The sequence below is a fragment of the Vicia villosa genome, linkage group LG1 (genome assembly GCF_029867415.1).
Source record: "Vicia villosa cultivar HV-30 ecotype Madison, WI linkage group LG1, Vvil1.0, whole genome shotgun sequence".
In the NCBI taxonomy this organism is placed as follows: Eukaryota; Viridiplantae; Streptophyta; class Magnoliopsida; order Fabales; family Fabaceae; genus Vicia; species Vicia villosa.
The window spans coordinates 205,389,052-205,414,984 of NC_081180.1; the positions used below are offsets into that span (position 1 = coordinate 205,389,052).

General features: G+C 36.8%; 1 protein-coding gene across 2 annotated transcripts; it reads right to left on the minus strand.

Annotated features, from left to right (window-relative positions):
* Positions 1 to 11,428: 11,428 nt before the first annotated feature.
* On the minus strand, positions 11,429 to 23,374 carry LOC131644822 (uncharacterized). Of its 2 annotated transcripts, XM_058915416.1 has the most exons (14): positions 19,959 to 23,374; positions 18,794 to 18,870; positions 14,474 to 14,814; positions 14,071 to 14,379; positions 13,874 to 13,990; positions 13,486 to 13,794; positions 13,153 to 13,410; positions 12,992 to 13,066; positions 12,626 to 12,912; positions 12,331 to 12,522; positions 12,134 to 12,244; positions 11,949 to 12,030; positions 11,760 to 11,855; positions 11,429 to 11,674 (listed from the first exon to the last, which is right to left on the minus strand). In XM_058915416.1, exons 3-14 carry the CDS (start codon positions 14,807 to 14,809, stop codon positions 11,576 to 11,578), a joined length of 2,271 nt encoding a protein of 756 aa, XP_058771399.1. In that variant the 5' UTR covers positions 14,810 to 14,814; positions 18,794 to 18,870; positions 19,959 to 23,374; the 3' UTR covers positions 11,429 to 11,575. The 2 variants fall into 2 exon arrangements, with proteins under 2 accessions (XP_058771399.1, XP_058771400.1); XM_058915417.1 differs by lacking the exons at positions 18,794 to 18,870; positions 19,959 to 23,374 and adding an exon at positions 15,302 to 15,451.
* Between the last annotated feature and the right edge of the window lie 2,559 nt (positions 23,375 to 25,933).

Genomic DNA, 25,933 nt, shown 5'->3' on the forward strand with positions numbered 1-25,933 from the left:
TATTTGATATCTTCTCATACTCAGCATGAGAGATAGCATTCAGCAAAACAGTCCTACATTTATGATGATTCTTGAAAAGCTTCTTCTGATCATCATCCATTTCTTGCCTCGTAAGCTTTACGCCACTAGCTTTCACTGGATGTTTGTAACCATCCATCAGAAGATCCCATAGTTCACCATCTAGACCAAGAAAGTAACTTTCCAGTTTATCTTTCCAGTATTCAAAGTTTTCACCATCAAATACTGGTGGTCTAGTATAACCATTGTTACCATTATATTGCTCAGCAGAGCCAGATGTAGATGCAGATGTATTTGTTGAAATTTCACCAGCCAACTTGTACTGAAGCGTTTTTCTCTTCCTGAATCTTTTCTAAACACGGTTAAGTGCTTGCACCTTAGAACCGGCGCTCTGATGCCAATTGAAGGATAGAAAAACACTTAGAAAGGGGGGGTTTGAATAAGTGTAGTTTAAAAACTTGAATGATAAAAACAATTTGCACAGTTATTTTTATCCTGGTTCGTTGTTAACTAAACTACTCCAGTCCACCCCCACGGAGTGATTTACCTCACATGAGGATTTAATCTACTAATCGCAACAGATTACAATGGTTTTCCACTTAGCCCACGACTAAGTCTTCTAGAGTATCCTGATCACAACCTGATCACTCTAGGAACAAATGCTTAGACACAAGCTAAGACTTTCTTAGAGTATCCTGACCACCACGTGATCACACTAAATACAACTGCTTAGACACAAGCTAAGACTTCCTAGAGTATCCTGATCAACACTTGATCACTCTAGTTACTTACAAATTAATGTAATCAATTCTAAGAGTATTACAAATGCTTCTGAAAAAGCTATAATCACAACAATGATATTTCTCTTAAAGTTTAAGCTTAATCTCACTAATATATTACAACAGCAATGTAGTGAGCTTTGATGAAGATGAAGTTTCTGAGCTTTGAGTTGAACAGCGTTTCAGCAAGTTAATATTCACAGAATTGGTTCAGAGTTGTTAACCTTGCTTCTCATCAGAACTTCATATTTATAGGCACTTGAGAAGATGACCGTTGGGAGCATTTAATGCTTTGCGTGTTCCGTACAACATTGCATTTAATGTTTCACGCTTTTGTCAACTACCTCGAGCCTTGTTCACGCTGTGTCTACTGACGTTGCCTTTAATAGCTTCCAACGTTCCTTTTGTCAGTCAGCGTAGCCTGCCACCTGTACTTTCTTCTGATCTGATGTTTGTGTATACAACGTTTGAAAATCATCAGAGTCAAATAGCTTGGTGCATAGCATCTTCTTGTCTTCTGACCTTGAAGTGCTTCTGAGCGTGATACCATGAGAACTTCAGTGCTTCTGCTTCTGATCTCAAGTTCTTCTGATGCTTCCATAGACCCATGTTCTGATTCTGCCTTGACCATCTTCTGATGTCATGCCAGACCATGTTCTGATGTTGCATGCTGAACCTTCTGAGACAAAGCTTCTGAGCGCTGATTTGTGCATACTCTTTATATATTTCCTGAAAAGGAAATTTCAATGTATTAGAGTACCACATTATCTCACACAAAATTCATATCCTTGTTATCATCAAAACTAAGAATATTGATCAGAACAAATCTTGTTCTAACACATCCAAGCCCTATATATCAAGGTATCTATAATGCTTGGTCCTATGGTATCAATTTGTACAGTATTACCAAACACGGTATCGTTTCTCAGCCTCCAGCAAGCATAGATAGTTTCACTAAAAGCCATTTTAAGGACTTTAGTTTTCCAGCTCTTTTTCTTAGTCTGCTGCAGCATCCATGCCAGTTCCATAATCCAGCCCCTTGGGTTATGCTTCACTTGTAACCAATCCAAAATTTGGCTCCAGATTTGTTTCATCACTCTGCATTCAAAAAACAGATGTTCAATGGTTTCTTGAGCCCTGCAGAAACCACAGTGATCAGTTTGCAGCATACCAAACCGTTTCAATCTCTCCTTTGTTGCAAGATTTCTGTAATACGGTGAACTGACTTTTTATAATCGAAATGTTGCGGATAGCAAGAGTCGCCACCGACTTTTATTTTATCCAAATTAAATCAGAAAGGCTAAAAGAAACAGAAAAAAACCTTTTAAGAAATCTAAGTTCGGGGGGTAATTTATGCAAAGGGAAGGTGTAAGGCACCCTTTGCATCCATGGTTTTCCATGGGCTCTTAATTGCTTGGCTTGCTCGTTTGTCTTTAGAAAAAGTAGATGAAAGAAAAAAAGTGGACTTTAGCTCGTTTGTTTTTAGAAAAAGGTAGATGAAAGAAAAAAAATGGACTTTAGCTCGTAAATGAGCGTAGCCAGTTTTCGAAGAATTGTGAGAAAGAATATTAAAGATGAGCATTGCAGGGCAATTAGGGGCAACTACCTTAAATTCAGATGATAGGTCTCTTTTTAGCCTTTCAGAATGAAAGGGTCTATCCTTGCCATGAGAGGGCAGGAAGCCTTTCGTTTGGAGGTTGAAGGGTCATCGAATTATCATTCGCCCAAAGACTGACCCATGCCATAAAGAGGCAGGTAGTCTCAGAGGAAGGATCAGAATAGCCTTTTTTGTAGGCAACCAGAAGATACCTCAGCCTTTTTCGTAGGCTACTTCCGAGGGTCGAGGTCATGTTAGTGTATCGAAGGCAGCATCATTAGGGACCATGACCTTTAATCGAGGCAACGTGGCTGAGGTATCCTCGTATTCGAGGGACTGGCTATTCTGCACAAAATACAAGGCAACAAGGCAACAAGGCAACAGGCAACAAGGCAACAGAGAGGATACCCAAAAGCGTGCGTGTGTGCACCAATCATGTGATTATATTCAAATATATTATCTTGTAAATTTAGTGATTCTATGTTCAATTCAAAGGTTGCACTCCCTAGGATTACTAACCACGCATTTAAATAATATAATCAAAACTGATATGGGGAGGGAAATTGTAACCAGCGGATCCCTTAATAGGGTTTGACATAAGTAATAATAAAAGAAACAGAACAGATGGTTTAGGGTTACCACTGACGTAGCTTTGGCATTCGACAAACCCTGAAAATGTGGGAAAAATGGAAAACAAAAGAGGGTGAGTGCGTTATCGATTCAAATGATAATTAGGGTTAACCCTAATCAATAATAATAACAATAAAGTGAAATAAAAAGGTAAAAGAAACCTAGCTTCGATTGATGAAAGTAATAGGAAGTGAGTGTAGGAAGAGTTCATTGACTTTTGAAGTTAGACCCTAATTTATTTTATAAGGTAAAAAAATAAATGAATAAATAAATAAATATAAAAATCAGGGAACTTAGCTTTGGATTTGATCTGATATGGTTTGCAGTCCGGAACTCGGGGCTAACCCTGAAAAAAATTTGCAGAGCAAAGGCAAACAGAAAAAAAAGAATTGAGCGTATGCGGAATTCATTATATTTAAAGGTAAACCCTAAAAAAAATGGGTAAAATAACAAATATTTAAATAAGTGTAAAATCAAAACTTAGCTTTGGTTCATTGTGGCAGCCTTTAAGGGTGCACGGTAAACCTTCAGCTTTATGTGCGTTAGATCAGGATGGTAGGAGATTGAGGATGAATTTGCGAATATTTGCAAGAATAGATGAACAGCTCGAATGTACCTCGCAATAAACAAGAAAATGGTAGGAAAGTGAAATAGAAACATCAAATAATATGATACATACTAAGGAGTTTCTAATTAAAACAAGAAAAACAATTCTAATAAAATACAAAATTAAATTATGAATTGAAACAAAATATTTATGTCGTGTACGACAATATTTTTCATGGATGTTAATCCTCACTACTTTAAAATTTTAAAATCCTATTAGGATAAAACAAAAACTAACGTTAAACATTAGTAGAAATCTCCATAAAAATGTGATTGCTTGACAACACAATGCCCACAAATTAAAACAATGTTAAAATCACCAATAAAATAAATTCATATTAAAAATGGTTAGACCTTTTCAATCTCATGGCTACACACCAATACATACCGCTACACCTGTCAACATTATTTTCTAAATAAAAGGAGCTAAATATGAGCAATAAATAATCAAAGAGAAAACACACATCACAGATTACTGAGTCTTATCTCCTTCGTTCTCTTCCATTCTCATCTTCACTTTCTCATCCAAAAATCAACAAATACAAGACTAAATCCTCACAATTAAACACCAAAAAACATACTTAATCAAAATTGCAACACTAAACTTTGGCAATTGATGAAGAGAAAAAAAAAGTAAAGCGGTTACCGGTGACGGATTCGATGGTGAGCGGCGGTGCTGTGATGGTCGACAAATCCTTGTGCTTGCTCCATGGTGGCGCGCGACTGATCGTTTGAACGCAGGAGGCGGCCGTGAGTCATGGCGGAGGGGCTGCATAGATCTGGAGTGACTCGTCACGGAGAAGCTGGTTGCGGGACGGCGGAGCTCGGTGAGGAATGATCATCGGAAGCATTGGAGGGTCCTATGCGATAGCTGAAGAAGATCGCGTGCGGCTCGACGGCTTTACGTCGGATCTTCGATTTGAATCCTCTTCTTTGTGCTTTTCCGTCGTCGTTTCGATGTCGACTTTGAACTGCTTCCAATTGTGTTGTCTTGTTATTTTCTTGTATCTTGCTGTCCGTGGTGATCAAATACTAATCAGAGGCTTCACGTGTCTTCCAATTTCTCTGTCAACAATTGATTTTCTGGTAATTTGACAGTGTTTTTGAAGTGCATATTGTCAATGAATGTCGTGATTTCTGATTGTCTCTACTTCTCCTTTTGATCTCTTGGATTCACTGCTTGTTCTTCCATGAGAATTGTTTGTGAGAGGAGAGTATCAGGTTTTTTTGGTGATTGTAGTGATTGAAAAAGCTGAAAATTTAGAATGGTTTGTAATGGGATTACTGTAAGTATGGATGGAAAAGTGTTGTCTCGTGAGAGTGAAAATTTTGTACATGGATGTCGTTTTTTGTGCGACTGGAATTGTACGTGAAATATAGGTTAGGATTGAAAGTGGTGGAAAATAGGTTAGAAAAGGTGGAGAAAATTGTAGGTGTGTGGTCCTCGGTTCGGTTAGAAAGTTTTGGTTTATATAGGAAAAATATTAGGTTAGAATGAATAAAAGAGAACAAAATCAATAATCAATCAAAATAATAAAAATCCAAAATCAAATATTGTTTGATTTAAATTTATGATTATTTTAACCAATTATGTAAATTCTCTCTTAAAATAGAGATTACCATCTAAAAAAGAAAAGTAGAACAAAATCTTTCAAAAATTTTATTATTAAAAATATTTTTAATAAATGATAAATAAAAAACGAAAATAATATTTAAATACTAAAAAAACAATTTTTTGTGAATTTTTAAATAAATGTGAATAAAGTTAGAAGTAAAATTAAAAACTTATAAAAGGGAAGCAATGTTAGAAATGAGATTCGAACTCGGGGCCTCACGCTCTTGTACCTTCTACCCGCAAATTCTTACCAACTGTGCTATGTCACTTAATCAAAATAAAATGACATTTGCGATTATATGAGGGCAAATTTTGGGGTATGACAGCTGCCCCTGTTCAATTTTCTTATATCTGAAGATGTAGACTGGCTTGTGTGCCTGTCGGAATCTGAAGGTAGAAGAGGATTGAACACTAGAATACCCAGGAATTTGCCCTAGCTGAAGTATGGACTTCTTGTAGGAGATGGGCTTAAAGATGCCATCTATCTCGATAAGTTTTGAAAGTCAGAATGAATCGTACGTTAGATTATATCTGAATTTGAAGTGTTGAGAAGTAGTTGTTTGAGTGTTAATTGTTACGCAATTTCTGCTTTTGCTGTCTTCCCTCTTTTGAATGTTGAGGAACCGTCAAAGGTATCGACTCAAATCTGTGTTGGGTTATTTAAGGAACCGTCAAAGGTATCGACTTAAATTCGAAGCATATTGTTAAGGCACCGTCAAAGGTATCGACTCAGATATGCGGATAGATTGTATAAGGAACCGTCAAAGGTGTCGACTTATATCTGAAGTATGTCGTTAAGGAACCGTCAAAGGTGTCGACTTAACTCTTGATGTGGGTTGTTAAGGAACCGTCAAAGGTATCGACTTAACTCTGAAGTATATCATTGAGGCACCGTCAAAGGTATCGACTCAGATATGTAGATAGATTGTATAAGGAACCGTCAAAGGTATCGACTTATATCTGAAGTGTGTTGTTAAGGAACCGTCAAAGGTGTCGACTTAACTCTTGATGTGGGTTCTTAAGGAACCGTCAAAGGTGTCGACTTAACTCTTGATATAGAGGTAGTAGTATCCTGAAAAGTAGAGGTTAGTTTTCTTATGTCATGATGCATGTGTTTATGTAATGAGTATCTCAAAATAAATGAGAAACTTCGTATGTCATGCATGAATTCATTATGAAGTTATGTATGCAATGCATGAATATGTTTGTGTCATATGGTATGTGATTATGATCCATGTTGTTTTAGTCGAAAAAAATAAATAAATCTCCATGTCTTCGTGATTTTGATGTCTGATTTCGTCTTGAAGATGCTCAGCTGGGGATTTATAGTTTCCGCTTGGGGATGAAAGTAACTTGATGTATCCTGATTGGGGGTGAAATATACTAGTAAGCCATGTTGGAGAAGAGCAAAGTGTTGGAGAACCGGTAGTGTTGAAGATGTCAACTCTGTTGAGGAGCTATGTCTTTTATTGGACGAGAGCATTTGGAGATATCTTCTTAATGATTACTCTGTGGGGATGTGATTTTATGAACCTGGCTCTGTGGGGAGACATGGGCATCTTGAAAGTTGCCCCCAGTATTATAGTAACTATCATTTGATTTAGGGCACGCCACTGAGTATTGATCAAGATGTCAAACTGGACTTGCATAGATTTGCCCCCAGCTAGTAGGAACTTTGGAAAGATTCGCCTCGCGAGGACTTTATGAGATATGCACTATGGGCGACATGCCCCTAGTAATCATAAACTTAGGACGATGCCCCTGACTGTTTTTGCTTCTGAGAGATTCTCGGAATCTTGACTTGATTGCCCCAGATTGATTGGGCAATAGTTTGAACCCTATTTGGGATGTATGCCTTTCGATTGTTTGGTATTTGAGAGATTCTTTGAATCTTGACCTGATTGTCCCAGATTGATTGGGCAAAGCGTGTCATGCCCCTTGTATACGTAGGAGACATTGCTTCTCGGAGTAATCTTGTCTGTCAGGATAACTTTCAGTCATTAGTTGTACCCTGTGCAAATTCTTTCTGTTGCTAACACTTGAAATTATGTAGCAGAATATGTTTAATAATGAATTCATGAGATACAATGCATACATTTGTCTTGAATTTTTTAAAAAACATTTAAACATGTAAAAGCGTGATATTTGTAAAAACGTGGTGTTTGTAAAAATATGAAATACCAACTCAGCATTTGTGGTAAACCTTAAGGAGTCAGGATACCCTTTTGGTGACAGACAGTATGCTTTCGAATTAACCATGCTTCAGTTAGGACTTTCAAGGGTTGTAATGTGGCTTGGTTCACGGTTTAAGAAACAAAGGATAAAGGCTCAAAATTTGATTGTACCCACCCCTCTTCGTGATGATCTTCAGTCCTAAGCTCAGTTAATTCAACTTATGCATTCAGGTTCCAAGAGACTTTTGGATTTGCACCTTTGATAATGATGATGGTTCACAAGCAGAGAGAAACTCTGAGATGACAGTCACTTCTTCATATTGGTAATCACAACATTGTGTTGTTTAGGAATTTATTGACTTCTCTGTTTTCATCTTTTTGATATCCCTAACTTTTGCCTGAACTGTTTATTTTTGAGATTACAGTCAGCGGGATGCCTTGATTTTTGCCTAAGTTACCTTTTTTTGATTTTCGACTTAGCAGGCTTTTCTTTGTATATATGTTTTTTCGTTTTTTTTCTTTTTTTTTTTCTTTTTTGGAAGATATTGACCGCCTTGCTTGATGATTGATCATTGTCTTTTGACTGTCATCTCCAACGCTTATTTGATGTGTGCGGATGAACGCTTGTGATTGAAACCTTTGTTGAAAGGTGTACAGAGTGATTCTCTTAAAATAGAATGCACAGCCAAACTAACTGAGAACTACCCTGCCCCAGGTTAAAAATGCGGTTTTTTCGTACAAAAAGAAACTTCTACTCCTTAGGCTCAAAGGGGTCGACGAGGGATTATCATCCTTATATCTCCACTGTTTAGGAATTGAAACAATGCCTGTACATCGTCAGCATAGTCCGCTCAAAAGCATATTGTATGAGGTTGCGGTATCGTTTTTGTCATCCTCCCTTACAAGGTGTACAGCTTTAGCAGAAGTTGAGTATCATAAAACATATGCAAAGTAAAGATGCAGTTTAAATGAGTGATAGCGAAATAAATTATTCAAGACAAACATATGCAATGCACTGATGATGATTATTAAAACAGATAATGTCTATCATGATTAGAATGTTTAAACAAACAGAATAGAAATTGCAAATGAAAGTAAAGCTAATGATTGAAAGTTCATCCATTTAGACATCAATCAGTCTTGTCATGACTAGGCATAGGAGCGGTGGTCACCACAGGGGTTTCAGGAGGATGGTGTTAGAATTCGTTGGCTCGATTTCCCTGAGCATCTGGATCATATGAGTGAATCGATTGTTGTGACTCAGTTGTCGTGATTCCATTATCGTGCCTCAGTTGTAGTGACTTTGTTGTCATGAATGTTGATCGTGTCAGTACCGTTCGTAGTAACTGAATTAGACCTTGGAAGATTGTGCACAGCATTGAGTCATACATTGGACCATATCTGAGGAGGGTTTCAGAACGAGTCATACATTAGACCATATCTGAAGAGGAATAGCAGAACGAGTCGTACATTTGACCATATCTGTTGGAGGATGTCAGAACGAGTCATATATTGGACCATATCTGAGGAAGGATACCAGAACGAGTCGTACATTTAGACCATATCTGGAAGTAGGACGTCAGAACGAGTTATTCATTAAACCATATCTGAAGGAGAATGTCAGAACAAGTCATACATTTAGACCATATCTGATGAAGGATTTCAGAACGAGTCGTTCATTAGATCATATCTGAAGAGGAATACCGGAACGGGTCATACATTAGACCATATCTGGTTGAGAATACCGGAACGGGTCATACATTAGACCATATCTGATAGAGAATACCAAAACGGGTCATATATTAGACCATATCTGATTGAGAATACCGGAACAGGTCATACATTAGACCATGTCTGATAGAGAATGCTGGCTCGTTAGAGTTGATGAGTTTTTTGATGAAGTTTTGGTATGTAAAAAGACTTGTCAGAATGAATCTTAGGCTTGATTATATCTTAGAGGAATGCTTGTCGGGGCGGAACCTGAAAACAACGTTAGAAGTATGCAATGTCATGATGCATGTGAAATGCTTTCAAGGATCTTTAGGTATTTAGTTAGCAACATTAGAAAATGATTTGGTCGCGTCTTTGTCTGAAGAAATCTGAACTTTGTCTTTGAACGTCTTTCTTTGAGAATTAAGCTCACCATATCAAGTGGGTCATCGCCTCTGATTCGAGATACTTCTGAATTTGAAGATACATGGCTAGAGGAAAATAAATCCTCTTGCCCCTTGATAGGTGTTGAGTCTCTGAATTGGAAGGTATGTGGCCAGAGGAAAATAAATCCTCTTGCCCCTTGATAGGAATTCAGTCCTTGATAAGAGAACCTGAAATTGTGCGCCCTAAATTCCTAAGATCCTTGAAAGGGTTAGTTAATCATGTTATGCTTATGATGTCATGATGTCATGCTGTTGTGCGAATGCAGTTCGTTAGGCATAGTATGAAATAGTAAGGGCAAACACGTCCTTTTGACAAAACCTGCAAAGAACGAAGGTTAGTAGCAAACACAAACAAGTCACACAAGTCACACAATTTTGGCTTAAGGCTTGCATGAAGTCTGATCAGGTGTCCTTCTCAAGGGTATTTCTATGGATAAGGAGATTTCAGCAACGGGTTCTACCAAGTGACTCAGAATTGTCAGCCCCCTCTAAAGCACCCTCGAACATGGTAAATGCATACCACGCAATGATACTTTAGGAAGAAACCTATCTGAGCTGTAGTATCGGGTAGCGACCATAACTTGGCATGCACCAAGAATAGCCCTCCCACTACGTTCCTAAAAGTCAGGATGGGTTAAAGGTGACTAAAGGTCCTTGAGCTCCGACGCACCCAAAGATACATGCATAAACCTCTCTCATGCAAAAGAGGTACACAATAACCAGTGGAGGCCTAACTCAAGTGCGAACTTCATTTTGACCAACCCCAAGCATGCACAAGGGGGGTCTCCATGACTATGCCGCTCCTAATCTTAAGTGTTCTTGAATCCGGGAATAGGATTCGTCCTTCAATTTTCCCAAAACAGCCCTGAAAAATAAAACAAGCAAAGCAAACAATAGAAAACATTTAAGGTGAATCCTAAACTTTTAAGGTAACCCCTCTTTTATCGAATTTAATCCCCAGCAGAGTCGCCAGTTCTGTAATACGGTGAACTGACTTTTTATAATCGAAATGTTGCGGATAGCAAGAGTCGCCACCGACTTTTATTTTATCCAAATTAAATCAGAAAGGCTAAAAGAAACAGAAAAAAACCTTTTAAGAAATCTAAGTTCGGGGGGTAATTTATGCAAAGGGAAGGTGTAAGGCACCCTTTGCATCCATGGTTTTCCATGGGCTCTTAATTGCTTGGCTTGCTCGTTTGTCTTTAGAAAAAGTAGATGAAAGAAAAAAAGTGGACTTTACACTACAACGCGCAAGGCTTTTAAAAGCGCTTTTTTTGGCCTTTAACAGCGCTTTAAAGCGCTGCCAAAGCCAGCGCTGGCATAGGCTACGAAAGCGCTTTTAAAAGCGCTCTGGTAGGCCCCCCTATAAGAGCGTTTTTCTGGAAAAAGCGCTCTTGTAGGCCCCCCTTTAAGAGCGCTTTTCAGGAAAAAGCGCTCTGGTAGGCCCCCCTTTAAGTGCGCTTTTTCCAGAAAAGCGCTGTGATAGGCCCACCTGTGAGAGTAAAAAATAAAAAAAAACGCAACATACTAAAGCGCTTTTGTAAAAGCGCTCTTATAGGGTGGGCTTTAAGAGCGCTTTTTCCAGAAAAAGCGCTCTGATAGCCCCCCCTATAAGAGCGCTTTTACAAAAGCGCTTTAGTATGTTGTTTTTTTTTTTTTTGCTTTTTTATTAATCTTTGGCAGCGCTTTTAAAAAGAAGCGCTTTAGTATGTGGGCCTTTAAGAGCGCTTTTTTAAAAAGCGCTTTAGTAGCTAAATGAGGTATTTTAATGTGCAGCCTGTAATTTAATCCTCCCAGTCGACCTGTAATATTTTCGACCTGAAATATGTTTTCAGCCTGTAATATTTTCGACCTGTAATTTATTTTCGACGATATTATTTCAGCCATCAGTAGATTCAATATATATATATACTAATATAATACCATTATAATATCCAAAATTATATATATACATCATTACAACATCAATAATATTATAGTACTTCAATTCGACACAAATCCTACATGAAAAAGCGCTTAATATAAAAATGACACAAATCCTCTTTTATTTCTTCCAACTTAAGTCTCGGGTATCCAGCGGCACGGAATTCGTCAAGGTACTACAAAACAAAAACAAAATATGAATGATAGATTTAGTTAAATGTAATAAATTATATGAAATTATCTTAAGTTATAAATTCATACCGTGAGCGGAATCTCTAATTGATTTGCCTGAAGGATTTCTTTCATAAACCTCAATACAAAGTATCCGCAATCGTAACTGTTTTTCTGTTGCGGACACTACATAGAAAAACAAATAAGATTCTATAGTTGTGCATTGTTTTATCAAGTAGCATAAATATATTATAAGCAACATTGTGAAAAATAATGTACCTGCACTTGGATCCAAGTAATGTTGCTAGATTTAGTTCGGGATACCTGTGCGTCCCGTTGACTTCGGAACACTTGTATTGATCTAATTAACAAATATATAAAAGCATATGTTTAGATCAATCCCACAAATAAGTAAATATATATATAAATATACACGAATATATATTTAGAACGATCCCACTTACAAATCAACGATGTCCTTCATGGCCGGATAATTGGTCCATTCACCATTTACCGAATTCAGATAATACACGACTTCCCTTATAGGGTTGATAGCAAGCAGCAACCAGTGTGCTCTATAAATAAAAACAATAGGTTATATGAAAATTTTGCTATACACAAAAGAAACAGAGATTAGATGAACAAAGAATGAGAAACTAACCCTACTGGTCGGGTATTATACGCCCAAAGATGCAGACATTCTGTATTGCCGGTGGACATGAATCTACCTACTAAGCGCTGTCTAACTGATTCCGGTTCCGAATCAATTGCCATTCCGCTGCAGTGGGCGGAAGACACGAAACGGAATCTGTTAGACAACGGAGTCCCGCGCAACACTCTGTCATACAACAACCTTAAATAAAAACATAATAAACATTAGATTATTTTCATTGAAATGTGTAAATAAATTATATTGTGGGACTAATTAAATAATATATCGGATGAGGGAATATTACCGAATGTATGAGTGCATGTTATTGACGCCTAGTTGATCATGCTTAAAAATCTCCTTCAAGTCATCAAGTGTAATAAATGACTTGAATTCAATACCGAAGACACTCTCATCCATAACGATTTCACGTAAAGCACCATCCTTCAAATCGGACATATCAACCATTGTTGCGAGCGTCGACCGGTACCGAGGCACAAAAGCACCGCCTTTTTTTCCCGCTGGCTTCGGAGGACCAGTGGGTGGTACGGTACGAACTTGCTGCGTCACTTGTTGTGACTCTCGAGCGGATGCCTAAAAATCATATAAGTTATGTAAAATATAAAATCATGCAGATTTAGATTCAGATTAATTATTAACACTTTAAATGTACCTCTTTTAGTGATGCAACGGACTCCTCCTCCTGTAAAATCCCTTTACCCTTAACTGTGGGTTTTATAGGAGCAGTCTAAAATTAAAATGTAAAAAATAATTAATAAACGGTTTAGAATTGACATTCGAAAACTAAATGATTCATAATCGTTTTCAATATACCTCATCACTAATGGTAATGAGCTCCGAGGGCCATGCAACAAATGATCCTATTGCATCTCGCAGCAATGTCGTCTCTGAGACCATGTCAGGTACCGGTAGCATCGCATCATGATCTACTACAACATCCACCGATACTTTGAGGTGTCCATCCGGGAGCGGTCTATGGTGAAGTAAATCTCCCAAAGTGTTGTGCACTTTTCCCTTGCCAACTAGTCGATAACTCGGTTCCGATAAGTATAGTTGGCAAGATGAAATGCCCTAAACCAATAGTAAATATAAAGTCATTATCATTAATAAAATAGAACAATTTAAAAGGAAAAAAATTATAATTACCTCGGGAAATTTCCTTTGATAGTTGATACTAGCCTTATCACTAGTTTCTTTCACCGATATTGAAGTGTTGCACTTTTCTCTCATATACGCCTCTTTATCTCTTTGCAATTCAGAGACTTGTGCTTGCAATTCCGCCAACTTTTGCAACACTTCTTCATTTGAAGGATTTCTTCTCCTAGGACTCTTGTAAAAAGAGGTTGGAGTCACACCATGACCCTTACCCCTCACCCGACCGGGATACTCAGGCGCATCTAGTGCTATATTAAGTACGCTCCCCTCACCGGTGGATGCCGATTGCGACAAGGTCTCCTGTAATTCATTTACATTAAAAAATCATTTATATATTAAAAAACATTTGATTTAATTAAAGACACAGTATTATACTTACACATTCAGTAAAAACTCTCTGAACTTCGGGATCGACAGCATGATCCTTGCCCACACGAGCTTCCCTCCACAACACATGTTCAGGAAGTGAGGTTTCCTCACTTTTAGTCTCCTCTAACTATGCATTGACACAAAAGATAAAATCGTCAAATAAAACACATTTAGACAATTAATTAAAACGCATTTCTATTTACTTACAATTTTATCCTCCAAGCGTGCATATCCCAAACGCCCTTTTTTGTATGGATATGCGGGTTTGGATGCTCTCGCACTATTCTTGGCACTCCTTTTCCGAAAATCTTCATCTCTTTGCTCTACAAACTTAGCCCAATCTTCTTCACCAATGAAGATCTCATACTTTTTTGGCCGTCCCGGTGCCTCTTCAAGAAAGTTTCCATCTTTATCCTTAAGATAAGTGTTTGTCAAAAAAGCTTTCCACCCTCTATATCTTTTGCCGGCCAAACCAAGTATGTAGCTTCTACGATCATCTGGTATCTCAAAAGTCCTCTGCAAAAAAACATACTCATGGTGTGTTAGTATAAGTAATTTAAACAATTTATCATCAAGATAATAACAACAATTAACCATATATGATATATACCTGAAGCTCGTCCCAAATCGCTTTTTTTTTCGCATCCAAGTCTTCGCTTTTCAGATTCCATCTAGCTACGGAGACCGGAATATGCATACGAACAAGTGTACCAATATAACTTGTCAACTTTGCAGAATTAGGACCAATTGCTTGTTTATCAGAATTCCATTCCAATCGGTATACTAATCCTTGGTCTCTATGTCGAACGATTCCCTTCATGATAGTGATGCCTCGTGCAACCTCTTTTGCTTCAGTATCAGGTGGAGCATTTGTATCCGTGGCATCTCTTTCTTGAGCATCTCTTTCTTGTGAGTTTTCAGGTGGAGCATCTCTATCCGGAGCCATTTAACCTGTATCAAACAAACTAAAGCATATTAGTACACTATTAATAAGCTAACAATCTATACAATTAAAATGGAAGTCAAACCATGCATGTACAAGTAAATCGGAAACGAAATCGGTACAAATCAAAATAAGCGTCAAAAAATAAAGTTGTCGGAATTGAACGAAATTTACATGGCTATGGTAAAACGTCCCCACGGACTCAAAAATAAAGTCGGTTTTCCGAAATTCAGACCCTAAGCCCGACTTTTGATTACGGGCAGAAGCAAAACCGATAAAAAAACAGTCCCGAAATGAACATATAAGTGCATGAGCAGCTCCGGAATCGTCAAAATAGTATAGTTACATGTAAAGAAGTCGACAAACGGATACATGGTTCAAAAGTTATGTACAAAACGAGAATATGCACCAAAATTGAATAAGTACTATACTATTGATTAAAACAATCGGTACAAATTGAATAAAACAAATTAGTCGGAATATGTATACTATTACCTTTATCACTAACGTCTCTTTCTTTTCTTTGTAGGATTGTGTTCTACGCGTCTCTTAACAACGCGGACGGTTGGATTGATCCAAATACCCTCATTATGATCATTTCTAGTACAAGATTCATTCTCATTATGATCGTTTCTTGTACAAGATTCAATGCCAACACCAATATCACCTTGATCTTCAATGTTTTCATCTACTATTTTGTTAGATAAAAGAACTATAGACCATTTCGTACTTGTCGGATCATTGACATAGAACACTTGTTTAGCTTGAGAGGCTAAAATGAAAGGCTCATCTTTGTACCCTACCCTATTGAGATCCACTTGCAAAAATCCTGACTTATCCATTCGTATGCCACTATTATTTTCAACCCACTTGCAACCAAATACAGGAATCTGAAACTTCGCGTAATCAAACACCAAAATGCGCTCGATAACCCCAAAATATGACAAATTTGCAAATTTCGGATTTAAGTCATTCGCACTTGATATGTGCATTGCTTCAACTACCAAGGTAACACCACTATTTTGCATAGTACTTTTATCATCCTGTTCTTTGGTATAAAATGTGTATCCATTAATTGCGTATGCGCTATAAGAAAGCACAATTACACTTGGACCATAGGCTAAACATCTCAACCTTTCTGTTACTGAAGCAGGATCTGAACGATACTTTGAATAAATATGATCCCTAAACCACGGTATGAAACTTCGATTGTGCTCTCGTACTATCCAGTTCTCATTTCTATTTGGATTTAAATCTCGGAGAACAACCTTGTGCATTTCAACATACGGCTCAACCTCAATCTCATTGTGCAGAACATACAAGTGCGCTTGATCCCGTTCGACCATTGATACTGTCACAACTTTATTTCCAATTAGCCTTTTTCCTTCTTTTTTTTCGACAATATGAGATTTGGGGAGTCCAATTGATTGAACATTTGACAGATATTCAGTACAAAACTCAACCGCTTCTTCAACAACGTATCGTTCGGCAATACAACCCTCCGGTCGACTTCTGTTTTTCACGTACCCTTTTAATATTTTCATATAACGTTCAGCAGGGTACATCCATCTCATATAAGCTGGTCCGCACAATTGTGTCTCTTTCACAAGATGAACGACTAGATGAACCATTATGTCAAAAAACGAGGGAGGAAAATACATTTCAAGATCACATAAAGTAACAACTATCTCTTTTTGCAATGTTAGTAAGATCGCGGGATCGACCACCTTACTGCAAATTGACCTGAAGAAGAAACACAGCTTAGTTATTGCGCTTCTTACTTTTTCTGGCAGAATAGAACGTATACCTATTGGTAAAAAATGTTCCATTATAACATGACAATCATGCGTCTTCAAACTCTTTAACTTGAGGTCTTTCATGGACACAAGTCTTCTAATATCTGAAGAGTAGCCTTCTGGAACTTTAACTTCACTGAGGAACTTACACAATGTTTTCTTCTCCTTTCTAGATAGAGTGTAAACAGCAGGTGGCAGATATGTTCGTCTTCCTTTCGTCACGGGTCTCAATTCAGTTCTCATCCCCATGTTTACCATGTCATTCCTTATGTTAACGCCATCCTTAGACTTTCCTGGTATATTGAGTAACGTACCTATAACGCTGTCAAATACATTTTTTTCAATATGCATAACATCCAGGAAATGTCTTACGTACAACGACTTCCAATATGGAAGTTCAAAAAAAATGGACTTCTTCTTCCACCCACCCTTGACAAGTGAATGTGCAAAAGGCTTGCCAAACTGAGTGCTCACATCTTTCACCTTTTCAAAAATTTGATCACCTGACAAAAAAGGCGGGGCTGTACCATGTTCGGCCTTTCCGTTGAATGCTTTTCTCCACCCACGGTAGTGATGATTAGAATTTAAGAATCTACGATGACCGAGAAAGACATTCTTCTGACAAAGATCCAATCGTGTCGTATCGGTTTCATCTTCACAAACGGGACACGCCTTTTGACCTTTATTGCTGTACCCGGATAAATTTCCGTATGCTGGAAAATCATTAATTGTTCCAAACAACATCGCCCTCAAGTTGAAACTTTCCTTCCTATACCCATCGTAAACCTCCACACCGTTGTCCCACAAAAACTTTAAATCTTCGATTAACGGTGCCAAGTATACGTCTATGTCATTCCCTGGTTGTTTAGGCCCAGAAATTAGCATTGATAACATCATGTACTTACGCTTCATACATAGCCACGGAGGTAGGTTATAGATCATAAGAATCATAGGCCATGTGCTATGCGAGATACTTTGAATACCATGCGGGTTCATTCCATCAGTAGACAATGACAACCGAAGGTTTCTTGCTTCTTTTCCAAATTCAGGATATTCAGTATCAACTTTCATCCATTGTGGTGAGTCTGCCGGATGTCGCAACTTTCCATCAATAATTCTTTCATCTGCATGCCAAGTCAAGTGTCTTGAATCGGTCTCACTACGATACATGCGTCTAAATCTCGGAATTATAGGAAAATACCATAAGACTTTAGCAGGAGACAACTTTTTCTTATATCGAGGGGCACCACATTTAGGACACTCATTCAACGCTGCATACTCGTTTCGAAACAAAACGCAATCGTTTGGACATGCATGTATCTTATCATAGCTCATGCCAATAGAGGACAACATCTTTTTGGCTTCATACGTTCGATTGGGAAGAACATTATCCTCTGGTAGCATATCTTTCATAAGGGCTAATAACTCTGTGAAACTTTTATCCGACCATCCATTGTCCGCCTTTAAGTTGTACAACTTTAACACCGCAGACAATCTTGTGAATTTTGAACAACCATCATACAACGGTTTCTCTGCATCGCTTACCAACCTCTCAAACATTTTGGGACAATCCGCAAGATCTTCTTCAAGCGCTTCTGCAATCTCTTCGACTCGATCGCAATCGTATGTGTCTGTGCAATCGTCGTTTGAGGCATACTTCCTATTACAACTCGACCCAGCATTCCCGTTACTTTTCTCACCATGCATTGTCCAACATGTATAACTTCTATCAATTCCAAACCGTAGTAAATGGGATGCCAACTTATTCCCGTCAACCTTACCCCCATAACAGCAACCCAAGCAAGGACACGGCATTCGAAGCGGGTCTTCGGAGTGCTTAACCGCAAACTCAACGAATTCCCATACCCCTTTCTCGTACTCTTTCGACAATCGGTTTGATCTCATCCATGTCTTATCCATGACTTAATTAAGCTAAACAAATGCTTCTTGGTTTCTCTATCAGGTACTAAGGAATTCTGTCAAGATATATAATAAATAGCTATCATCATAATAGAATACCTAATCAGAATACCCGATTTCTTAAAGAAGACATTACCTTATTTCAAGGTAATATAAGTCCACAAACCAAAAAATGGATTGAGAGACACTAAATTGAAATTAAATAGAACCATAAACAATAAACTATAAGCAGACAACAACAAATTATAAGCAAGAAGAAAGGGATAGTAACCTGAGTTAGACTTGATGTGGGAGACAGGTAGGTTTGAATCGGCGTTGAACAAGTAGAAACCAGAGGATTCAAAGTAACTGTAAAATTAAACACACACGATGCAGTTAAATACACCACTACTAACACAATATCAAAAAAACCCCAATATAGAACTCAATTATTTAAAATGATATGAAATCAATTATCAATTAGCTAGTAACTACAAACACCCGAATTTACAAAACCGAAATGCTCAAATATGTTTTGGCTAGATGCTTTATCTTTATCTTTTGTTATAGAAATAGCTTATAGATAGGCACTTATATGATATGCACTAATGCAATATAGTACTTAATTAAACTGTTTATCTAAATAGTGCCTAAGTTATGTTTAAGAGTCACTTCTAACATCAATGATATTAATTTCTTTTTACTTGAATATTGAATATTTCTCATTAACAATGAAAAGATGTGAACAATATTTCTAAATAAGAATGTTATTCTATCGTTAATTTCAAAGGATACTATTAAATCTTAATAATCAATAAGATAGCACTCAAAATATCTTCACTAATTTGTCGGTGTCGTGTTGTATTTACACACAACATAACCTACAATCACTCAAATTATCTTCACTCAAAAACCTATAATAATTTGTAAGTTGTTTTGACTAAACCTCTTTTGTCTTCAAACAGAGCAAAACAATGTATCAAAATAATGTATCAATGTATCAAAACAATGTATCAAAACAATGTATCAAAACAATGTATCAAAACATATGCCACAGACCCTAGTAAGGACAGTTGCTCTATAAGCCAATTAACTCTAGTAAGGACAGTAGCTCTATAAGCCACAAACAGCACCAGGTAGAAGAAATCCAAAAGAAACCGTGACTTAATTTTTCAACAAAACCTACACCAATTCATTGATTCAAAGCATTCATGTAATACCAAATTCATTCAGATTCACAATTGAAGCATAAAGTATGCTTCCAAATCCAATGACAAAATATTTGCAATCAAGAAATTTGTCAAACCTGATTTAAACAAAAATGGAGATAAAAATGTCGACACAGCACATACGGTATTCTTTCATTCAGAAGATTACATTTTTATATTATGGTTGTACAACTCAGCTAGGTTCATCAAAACAAGCTTCTAAACAATTTTCAGTTAGGAATCATGTACCTGGTGACGGCGAACCAGCGGCTGAGAACGGCGAACCAGCGACTGAGACGGCGAACCAGAGGCGGAGGGACGGTCGGAGAACTGTGGATGAAGGTAGTGGTGGAGTGACGGCCGGAGCTGCAATTGAAGATGAAGGTCGTGGCGGAGGAACGGTCGGAGAACAGTGATGAAGGTGGTTAGGGCTTCAGGTACGCGAGGAGAAGAAGAGAGACTGAGAAATTAATTGGGGCAAAACGTGTTTTTGTGTTAATTAGTTTAATTAATTTAATTTTAAAATAGCTACGAGAGCGCTTTTGAAAAGCGCTTTAGTAACACCCCTTATACCAGCGCTTTTTAGGGGAAAAGCGCTTTCGTAGGCTACCCCTATAGCAGCGCTTTTAAAAGCGCTTTCGTAGCCCACCCTATACCGGCGCTTCTATAAAGCGCTTTCGTAGCCCACCCTATAACAGCGCTTTTTAAAAGCGCTTTCGTAGGACCCCCATATACCAGCGCTTTATTCCCCTTGTTTTATATTTTTGTCTTTAGTGAAAGCTATAGCAGCGCTTTCTCTCAAAGCGCTGTTGTAGTTGCGCTGCTAAATGTAACATTTGGCGTAGTGTTAGCTCGTTTGTTTTTAGAAAAAGGTAGATGAAAGAAAAAAAATGGACTTTAGCTCGTAAATGAGCGTAGCCAGTTTTCGAAGAATTGTGAGAAAGAATATTAAAGATGAGCATTGCAAGGCAATTAGGGGCAACTACCTTAAACTCAGATGATAGGTCTCTTTTTAGCCTTTCAGAATGAAAGGGTCTATCCTTGCCATGAGAGGGCAGGAAGCCTTTCGTTTGGAGGTTGAAGGGTCATCGAATTATCATTCGCTCAAAGACTGACCCATGCCATAAAGAGGCAGGTAGTCTCAGAGGAAGGATCAGAATAGCCTTTTTTGTAGGCAACCAGAAGATACCTCAGCCTTTTTCGTAGGCTACTTCCGAGGGTCGAGGTCATGTTAGTGTATCGAAGGCAGCATCATTAGGGACCATGACCTTTAATCGAGGCAACGTGGCTGAGGTATTCTCGTATTCGAGGGACTGGCTATTCTGCACAAAATACAAGGCAACAAGGCAACAAGGCAACAGGCAACAAGGCAACAGAGAGGATACCCAAAAGCGTGCGTGTGTGCACCAATCATGTGATTATATTCAAATATATTATCTTGTAAATTTAGTGATTCTATGTTCAATTCAAAGGTTACACTCCCTAGGATTACTAACCACGCATTTAAATAATATAATCAAAACTGATATGGGGAGGGAAATTGTAACCAGCGGATCCCTTAATAGGGTTTGACATAAGTAATAATAAAAGAAACAGAACAGATGGTTTAGGGTTACCACTGACGTAGCTTTGGCATTCGACAAACCCTGAAAATGTGGGAAAAATGGAAAACAAAAGAGGGTGAGTGCGTTATCGATTCAAATGATAATTAGGGTTAACCCTAATCAATAATAATAACAATAAAGTGAAATAAAAAGGTAAAAGAAACCTAGCTTCGATTGATGAAAGTAATAGGAAGTGAGTGTAGGAAGAGTTCATTGACTTTTGAAGTTAGACCCTAATTTATTTTATAAGGTAAAAAAATAAATGAATAAATAAATAAATATAAAAATCAGGGAACTTAGCTTTGGATTTGATCTGATATGGTTTGCAGTCCGGAACTCGGGGCTAACCCTGAAAAAAATTTGCAGAGCAAAGGCAAACAGAAAAAAAAGAATTGAGCGTATGCGGAATTCATTATATTTAAAGGTAAACCCTAAAAAAAATGGGTAAAATAACAAATATTTAAATAAGTGTAAAATCAGAACTTAGCTTTGGTTCATTGTGGCAGCCTTTAAGGGTGCACGGTAAACCTTCAGCTTTATGTGCGTTAGATCAGGATGGTAGGAGATTGAGGATGAATTTGCGAATATTTGCAAGAATAGATGAACAGCTCGAATGTACCTCGCAATAAACAAGAAAATGGTAGGAAAGTGAAATAGAAACATCAAATAATATGATACATACTAAGGAGTTTCTAATTAAAACAAGAAAAACAATTCTAATAAAATACAAAATTAAATTATGAATTGAAACAAAATATTTATGTCGTGTACGACAATATTTTTCATGGATGTTAATCCTCACTACTTTAAAATTTTAAAATCCTATTAGGATAAAACAAAAACTAACGTTAAACATTAGTAGAAATCTCCATAAAAATGTGATTGCTTGACAACACAATGCCCACAAATTAAAACAATGTTAAAATCACCAATAAAATAAATTCATATTAAAAATGGTTAGACCTTTTCAATCTCATGGCTACACACCAATACATACCGCTACACCTGTCAACATTATTTTCTAAATAAAAGGAGCTAAATATGAGCAATAAATAATCAAAGAGAAAACACACATCACAGATTACTGAGTCTTATCTCCTTCGTTCTCTTCCATTCTCATCTTCACTTTCTCATCCAAAAATCAACAAATACAAGACTAAATCCTCACAATTAAACACCAAAAAACATACTTAATCAAAATTGCAACACTAAACTTTGGCAATTGATGAAGAGAAAAAAAAAGTAAAGCGGTTACCGGTGACGGATTCGATGGTGAGCGGCGGTGCTGTGATGGTCGACAAATCCTTGTGCTTGCTCCATGGTGGCGCGCGACTGATCGTTTGAACGCAGGAGGCGGCCGTGAGTCATGGCGGAGGGGCTGCATAGATCTGGAGTGACTCGTCACGGAGAAGCTGGTTGCGGGACGGCGGAGCTCGGTGAGGAATGATCATCGGAAGCATTGGAGGGTCCTATGCGATAGCTGAAGAAGATCGTGTGCGGCTCGACGGCTTTACGTCGGATCTTCGATTTGAATCCTCTTCTTTGTGCTTTTCCGTCGTCGTTTCGATGTCGACTTTGAACTGCTTCCAATTGTGTTGTCTTGTTATTTTCTTGTATCTTGCTGTCCGTGGTGATCAAATACTAATCAGAGGCTTCACGTGTCTTCCAATTTCTCTGTCAACAATTGATTTTCTGGTAATTTGACAGTGTTTTTGAAGTGCATATTGTCAATGAATGTCGTGATTTCTGATTGTCTCTACTTCTCCTTTTGATCTCTTGGATTCACTGCTTGTTCTTCCATGAGAATTGTTTGTGAGAGGAGAGTATCAGGTTTTTTTTTGTGATTGTAGTGATTGAAAAAGCTGAAAATTTAGAATGGTTTGTAATGGGATTACTGTAAGTATGGATGGAAAAGTGTTGTCTCGTGAGAGTGAAAATTTTGTACATGGATGTCGTTTTTTGTGCGACTGGAATTGTACGTGAAATATAGGTTAGGATTGAAAGTGGTGGAAAATAGGTTAGAAAAGGTGGAGAAAATTGTAGGTGTGTGGTCCTCGGTTCGGTTAGAAAGTTTTGGTTTATATAGGAAAAATATTAGGTTAGAATGAATAAAAGAGAACAAAATCAATAATCAATCAAAATAATAAAAATCCAAAATCAAATATTGTTTGATTTAAATTTATGATTATTTTAACCAATTATGTAAATTCTCTCTTAAAATAGAGATTACCATCTAAAAAAGAAAAGTAGAACAAAATCTTTCAAAAATTTTATTATTAAAAATATTTTTAATAAATGATAAATAAAAAACGAAAATAATATTTAAATACTAAAAAAACAATTTTTTGTGAATTTTTAAATAAATGTGAATAAAGTTAGAAGTAAAATTAAAAACTTATAAAAGGGAAGCAATGTTAGAAATGAGATTCGAACTCGGGGCCTCACGCTCTTGTACCTTCTACCCGCAAATTCTTACCAACTGTGCTATGTCACTTAATCGAAATAAAATGACATTTGCGATTATATGAGGGCAAATTTTGGGGTATGACAATTTCCATGGCATGTCATCCATGTCACAAATTTCGCTCGTGGTCTAGCCTTGTTATCAAACAGTATTTTTCTCCATTGTACATCAGGCCCAAAATCACTAATATGAAGGTATATGTCTCTCACTTTTACCCTGACCAGATCCTTCAATTTCTGCCAGAGATTCAGTTGTATTACAGCATCCCTCATCAACATTATTGCCTTCATGATCCAAGATCCATCAATCTTATTTTCCTTTTATATAGAAGGTGTGTATCCATCGCACCCATAGGCTGTCAGCCTTGTTGCAAATGTTCCATAAGAGCTTTATAAGGTTGGCACGATTCCAGTCCTCCAGGTGCACTAGGTTCAGCCCACCCTAGTTTTTTGGATTTCAAAACTTTCTCCAAGCCACAGGGGATTTCCTTGATTCCTCCTCTTTACCTGTCCACAGAAATATTCTACAAATTTTGTCAATGCGTTGGATGATTGTTTGGGGCAGGGGAATACAACTCATCCAATAGTGTGTTATGGAGTGAAGCACATTATTTATCAATTGTAGCCTCCCAGCAAAACTGAGTAATCTTCCACTCCAGTGTCGAATTTTAGCGACCAACTTGGCAACCAAAATCATGCATTGTTGGACAGTTAATCTTTTGCTAGTTAAGGGTATGCTCAAGTACCTAAATGGTAAGGACCCCTCAGCAAAATCAGTCACACCAAGGATCAAAAGTTCAATGTACATTCATTACAAATAATTTTCATGATTTTTAATAATATTAAATAATTCTGAATTTAAACCAAAATAATTCTAAATATAATTAATCAATATAATAGTTTTAATTTAATATTTAATTGAATTTCTATTAAACTAATTGATCACTATTTAGTTGAATTTCTATTATACTTTAATTTATTTCTAATTGATTAAATATATGAAGATTTGTATTCTATAAATTTTATTTTTAAATTGGTGTATTATTTGAAATTAGTAGATATTTATTTGTGTGTTATTTGAAATAAGTAAATGTTTGTTCTAAATTATTAAATTATTTATCATTAAGAATATTAACAATAAAAATTGATTTGTCTAGTTGTAAAGTGAATATCATCTATCAGACTTAGGATCGAGACCCCAATGATATGACTTTTGTAATTTTTATTTTAAATTCAGAATTATTTAATATTATTAAAAAATTTGAAAATTATTTGTTATGAATGCATGCTGACTTAGTGGTAAAGACTTAAGATATTGTTTAAAATTCTTGGGTTTCATTCCTTATAAGAAATAATTTTAACTTTTTGGATATTATTAAATCAGAATTGTTTAAAAATAAAATAAAAAATTATTTTACTATTTAAAAAATGAAAAATAAAAAATAAAATACAACGTGGCAATCCAGTCACGGTTTAAAAATAAGAAAAAAACTGATTTGAAAAAAATATTAGTAGAAGGATTAGTAAGGTCCGGTTAAATTTTGTAAAGAATTAAATCAGAACTTTTTTTGGTGAGAGACTAATTTGAATTGTATAATTTTTGTGAAGGACCAAAATGAGTCTTCACTCTTTAGTTAATTTTAAATAATAAAAAATAAAATAACGAGTGTCGTCATTTGGTTATTTTAATGTCGACCTCCAAAAAGAAACATGTGAACATGGGCAATTTCAAAATTTTAATGTGACATCAAATTTGTGAGGGATTAAGATGATTATTCACTTTTATCCAAAACTATTTTTCAATTATTTAAAAATATATATTGAATTTATAAATGATAAATATATAAATTAAAAATCATTTAAATAAAAAAAAAGGGTTTCATTACGCCAGACCATTTGGCGACATGCCCTTGAAGCGTGGCACACTGGGAATATATTTTCACAGTGTGGCAATGGGGGAAATTCATGAAAAAAAATTAAAATAACCAGGTTTAATAAAAAATTTACAGAAAAAACCAACTTTTCGGGGTATTTACCAAACTGTCTAGGTTTGGGACAGACTGGAAGAGAATGCGCCAAATGAAATGGCGCATGCATGGTCCACACGCCAAACCATTTGGCGCAAATGAACAAAAATTACGGCAACGTTGTTTTAGC